At 39.0% G+C, this 6,131-nt stretch overlaps 1 protein-coding gene across 1 annotated transcript in view; it reads right to left on the bottom strand.

Annotated features, from left to right (window-relative positions):
- Window positions 1–210: 210 nt before the first annotated feature.
- The window catches only part of GLCE (glucuronic acid epimerase), a 144,395-nt gene continuing 138,474 nt past the window's right edge, over window positions 211–6,131 (bottom strand). The window contains exon 5 of the mRNA XM_019647321.1: window positions 211–3,996. Coding sequence (XP_019502866.1) covers window positions 2,972–3,996 — 1,025 coding nt within the window. The 3' untranslated portion in view covers window positions 211–2,971. The remainder of the gene's footprint in view (window positions 3,997–6,131) is intronic.

The raw sequence follows: 6,131 nt of genomic DNA, 5'->3' as shown, positions 1-6,131 counted from the left end.
CTATGTTCTCCCCTACTGACTAAACCTCCTAGGATAAGGCCCACGGGACATACTCCCACGCTCTCTTAAAGGGACTGATACACCTTTTAATGAACATCTGTTGCCTGACTAGTTGTCACAGGCTGAACAGGAAATGATGGTCAGAAATCTGCTTGCTGGGCTCAAATAATATTAGAATAATTAGAGAAGAAAGAGAAATATCCAGGTATATTCCTTTTAAGATAAAAACTTTATTTTACAATTTTATAAAGCAGCTTTACATTAAGCACAAACAATCCATTTACTTTGTATAGAAACAAAATACCTTTCCATCTGCAAAAAATCAAGTTTTGCTGTATATAAAACTAACATGTGCACATTGTGCTTAAACTGCAAAGTCTGTACAGCTTTACAAAGGACTACCCTTCACAAGGGCATCCAGTAAACACTTTATTGCATATTTAACACATGGTATATAACCCACATGTACAATGGAGGAAAAACAAGAAAAGCAATTACAAGAAGGATGAAAATAGCAGCTTTCAGTGAAAGTTTGCACACTGACAAAGAAAAAGGATTGCCACATCTAGAGTTGTGCTTGTGTGTCACTTTTGTATTTGCTCACAGACACTGGATGGTTTTTGGATGAAGCCTTTATGTACAGTAACTGCTAAAGGGTCAAACTCGACCTTTATCTGGAAACTTTTGGCTGGTTTTAAAACTGAAGTGGCAATAGACTTAATTTAACATCAAAGGTAACTCAAGATAAGTGTAAAAAACTAACACCCATACTCTTGAAACAAAGAACAATTTAAAGAAACAAAACTTTGAAATACCTTCCCCATGCTCTCTAAGCTCAGAATAAGTAAACATTTTACATGATTTAAAACCCTAGAAAACGCCATAGGTGTTTAGGAACAAAAATGCAATGGATGGTCTTGGGCAGTGTTCCTCCATGCACACCCCAGGCTCACCTGCATCAGAATCACCTGGATGCTTGTTAAAAATGCAGATCACCATGGTTCACTGGAAGATTTACTGAATATCTGGAATCTGTATTTTAATAAGCTCCTAGGTGGTTCTGAGTCATCTTAAAAATGTGAGAATCACGAGTCTGTACTGATGGTGCTGCTACAGGTTCAACTCACTCTCTTAGAAAATTCTGGGATCACAAGAAAAATCAAATTGCTGTTGCAATGTGGAAGGCAGTGTGAAACCAACAGCAATGAAATAGCAATGCCATTTCTAGATCAAGATGTCTTTCCTTTTTCAGCAGAAAAGGACAGACATGTTGTTAAGGCACTGATATTGTTCACAGAAGCAGTCCCATGCTGTTTTTATTGATTCCCGCAATCTGAAGTACCAGTACGCGAACACAAGGCAGACGTCTGGACTGCTCTAAAATAATAACAAATACGATGATGTAAAAAGGGTTCCCAGATTGGAGAAAGTTTATTTTTTGAGCACTGAAAATAAAAATGAAGGCATCCAGATATTCTCGTTGGGACATCTTAATGGATAAGAACTATGAAGGTCAAAAGCTTAGCGGGAACCTAATAATCCACGGCTGTTTTGTTGTGGGCAAGAGAGAGTTTGGATGTGCATTTAATATAGGCCATAGACAAACTGCACTGTGGGGTCTCCTATTTCCAATCTGTGTAAGTTATAGTGTTGATTTAGTGTACAGTCATACACTACAAGAGAAGAGCAAAACCAGCCTCTCGGTTCCGACCTAATGCTTGAAGCCCTACAGCAGACACTGCCCAGGGTATGTGGGCGAGGAAACCTATAGGTATTGTGGGGTATAGTGAGGTATAAAAGCCAAATAAATGTCTGATTACTCATACACAGCAAATGCAGGAGCATCACTTCTATCCAAGAGCTGAAATAATTTAAAATTAAAATTGCAAAGGAAAAACAATAATGCGCAGTCAATGGTTTCGAAAGTTGAAGACCAAGAATGATCTAAGTAGGAAAAAAAATCTGCTATGATTCTTGATGTAATATTTGACCTAATGTTTTTCTTTAAGGGTGGGGTGGAAATCCTGAAAGGGTAGTGGTGGTAGACTTACCAAAATTACTAGCTCCTTCCCAAATTTAGGTTTATAATCAAGTTTTCCAAATAATGTCCCAAAAATGTTCCCCCCAAACAGACAACACTCTTGAGTGTGGTCTGAAATGAATTACAAAATTCTAGATAGTGACAAAAGAAACTATCACAATGGGGATGGGGAGGGATAGACTGATTATCAAACCTTTACTGATTGTAGATCAAGTTTCATAACAGATAACATTTTTGTAATTTCTTGTGCAGTCAACATATTTCATTTTAGTTGTGCTTACATTACATAACTGTGAAGCCTGAACATCGACTGTGTCTTTAATTTACACACCAAGAAAACTATAAATTCAAAATAGTGTCCATATATAACAAATTGAACAAATGCAACAAATGCTCATTTGCCCCCAAGAAATTAATCTATAGGAAAAAAAAAACATCATTTAAAAAAGTTGCACACAGTTCACTATTCAGGCTACAAGTAAATATTTACTGTATTACAGCACATTGTTTTTTTAAAGTCTGCTTTCAACATAAACATAAATAATCACATTTTAAAAGCACCCCATACTAAGCTTTCAGGTAAGTGCTAGACAGCTGGCCAGTAACAGCTACTTACCATTTGCTTTCCCAAACCGAGAGGGACTGGGCTACCTGTGGAACTATACAGGGCGATAAGCATGGCAGAGTTAAACATCGTTGTTCCGCCCACTGACTAAACACTTTCCTGCTCAAATGCCATCTACATTTCTAAACACCCAACCCGTGGAATGCAGTTGTCTCAGAAGGCTGGTTTTAAGGATCATTTATCACTTTGATGACATCCACAAAAAGCTAGTGTACGACCTTTCAACATGTGCCTATGCTCTGCTGAGACAGGGCCCGTAGTTTTCGTGTACAGCAGAGGCTGAAATGTGATTTTGGTTGTGAGCTCTAGTTGTGCTTTGCCCTGCTGCCTTTAAGGTAGCTTTTCCACCTCTTGACAAACTCTTTGAAGATCGGGGACTCATCAATGGTGCTGAGGAGCTGCAGCTGATTGATGTGGGTGGTGTGGTAGTCCCAGCGGGCCAGGTTGGGGGCGATGCCCAGCATGAAGTGCCGGAGGTCATAGATGGTTCCTGAGCCAGTGTCATACAAGGGGAGCATGGCTTTCAGGGATTCCATGCCCCGTTCATACAGGAACCGTGCTTCTTTCCCCAGTTTTTCCCCTGCAGTTTCTTTTAAGTCATACAGCCCAATTAAAGAATACATAAAGCCATTTAAAACAAAAGAGCTAGGCGTGGTTGGATATTCTTCATACCAGTCATGTTTATTCATAAACACAGCTTTAACTCCATGCTGCTCTGATAGAAACTTGTAAGGGGCCGTTGCCCTTAAAGCTGAATTGAGGAATATATGGTCTTTTGTTAACAGATAGGCCCTGACTAAGGTAGAGATGGCTTGCCCTTGAGCCATGGCAGAGTACCACCCCGGCTCTAAAGACTTGAACCCTTCCCCTAACTTACGGGTCACCATAATTGGCCAGCCACCTTTCTCGTCTTGGTTCCTTACCAGCCAATCACTGGCAGCAAAGAATGCGGCCATGTGGGCTGTGGCGGAGATGGTGATGTTGTCGAGGAATCCTTTCCCTTTTGCAATCAGCTTAACCACCTTCTTGGGCATTATTTTGGTTGGCTTGACAGCTTTTGTGTTGGAAAGACCCACTCCTTTCCTGAGGTCAGTGACCAGGTCCCTGGTAACCGTGCTCCATGAAGTTCTGGGCCCGATGCCATAGTATATGTCTCTTTCTTTAAAAGCAATTAGCTGGGTGTTTGAGACATAATGTACAGTGAAGAACTGATTCTTTTCTGTGGTCTCTAGAACCACGGACACGCTTCCATTTGTCAAGAACTTGAGGTCAAATGAAATAATAAAATCTTTCGTGTTTCCCAGTTGCAAAGATACACCTTCACTGGTTTCTGTAGGGGATAAAATATATCCACAGAGACTGGTTAGAATAAAAGCTCTTTGGATTTAAAAGTTAACTGTAATTCATCCTTGACAACCACTGATCATACAAGATTAACACTTCAATATTTTGCATCAGATTATTAGTATTATTATTTTTACTACATTAACAACAAACGATAGAATTGGTGATTCCATGATGGCTTGTTAGCATCAGGCCAAAGCTCTTACCTTTTAGCCTGTGTGGTTTACATTAGAGGGCTAAGAGCAAATGGCTAAGGTACTGTTTTCTAGATCAAATGCTGGTGATCAATAATCAATGACTGTTCTAGTATACCCACTCTGCAAAAAGAACAAAACAGCCAAAAGCTGGCTCAGCATATACTATTGCAAGAGAGAGAGAGGCTAGAAGGAAAGAATGGCTATGCAGGAATGTAAAATTTTAAATTTAATTAACATTTAATAAATATTTACTATGTTCTATGTGCTTTATACACTTAATCCTCATACAGATTACAAGAGTCAGTGCGATTATTCCTCTCACTTTACAGATAAGGAGCTTAGACACAGAGAAGTTAAGTAACTTGCCTAAAGTACCAAGAGTTGAACCCAAGTTGTCTAGTCTGGCTCCACAATACATACTCTTAATCGCTATTTGATATGCAAAATGATAGGTTTGTTTTCAGATATTTGCTGAAATTGTGAATAAAATTTCTGGAAACTAAGGAATAGGCTCATGTAGTCAACAAAAAGTGAGAGATACTGGGGGGAGGTGGAGGAAGAAACACAGGCTTTGGAGTTAAAACAAAACACCTTGTTTGAATTCTTACTCTGCCGCTCACTAGTTTTGAGATGTTCAACAAATATAACTCTTTGAGTCTCAGTTTCTTCTCATGTTAAATAGAGATATTACTCTGCAAGGTAATTGTGACGATTTAAAAAAAAGATAGTGGCTTGGGACATAGTAAAAAATTATAGTGATTATCACTATTTTTCTGAAGCCATTGGCTTCGGAGGCTGATAAAATAGTAAATATTGTTTTATCTAGCAAATTATCAAGCAGGAAATTTCTCTTGGATATCTACTGTGCAATGATGGCTGACTCCCAGAAAGATGACTTTCTGAATACTACTGGGCTAGATCTACCGAGAAAAGAAACAGAGCACATTAAACCAGACAGCAGCAGCAGCAAGAACAAGAACAAAAAATATATGCTGTACAAATTTCATATGAAAGATAAATATGAATATCTTGATCTTTATTGAGCTTAAAATTTCAAAGCACATTCACATGTATTATCTCACTTGATCCTGACAACAATCTGTTGAGGCTGGTAGAGCAGGAATTGCCACTTCCCTTTTAGAGATGAAGATATGGAGGCTTGGCAAGGTTAAAAGGTTTACCCAAAGCCAAATGCTAATTAGTGGTGAAGCAGGGACTAGAAGCCAGGATGCCCAGACCCAGGTTCAAAGACCATGAAAAAAGAAATTATATTGGAAATGGCATCCTCATGAGAATAATCAGTGGAAGAGCTATTTCTCTTACACACAGCCATAGAATCAGATCTGCCTTGAGGAGTCCTTGAGGAACTCTTGAGTGTGTCACCAGGAGCAAAGCTTAGCATTGTGAGCTGATGACAGCGTGTACTGTGTGACTAGTGTGGAGAGTGTTAGCATGCTGAGTTGATCATTTAACTCTCCTAACATTGGACTTTACCATTGTGGAGATAATTGAACCCAAGCTCTTAATTACTTCATTTGATGGGACAATTATGAAAATTGTATCAAGAATGAGAAAATCTTGATAGACTTATGCATCAAATGGTGCTTTGAGTGATTTTTTAAAAAAGTGATTTTAGAAGTATAGTTCTAATACAGTAAAAATCCATTTAATCTGGAAAAACGTGAACATGCAATCTCTCTCTTAACCAGCATTTTTCTGCATCTATAGTAAAATGGAATTTGATGCTCCGTATAACAACCCTGAAACACTGCAGGATTCCACTGACTTATGAATCACTTAAAATTAAATTATAGGGCCGGCCGAGTGGCGCGTTGGTTAAGAGCTGGCTTGGGACGCCAGTTCTGAGCAGCAGGGCCCTGGTTTGGATCCCACATGAAGGACAGCAACTTGTCTGTTCCCCTTC

This window comes from Hipposideros armiger, unplaced genomic scaffold, assembly GCF_001890085.2.
Source record: "Hipposideros armiger isolate ML-2016 unplaced genomic scaffold, ASM189008v1 scaffold_110, whole genome shotgun sequence".
NCBI lineage: Eukaryota > Metazoa > Chordata > Mammalia > Chiroptera > Hipposideridae > Hipposideros > Hipposideros armiger.
Note: the sequence above shows the minus strand (reverse complement) of the source record. Positions and strands in the feature narration are given on the sequence as shown.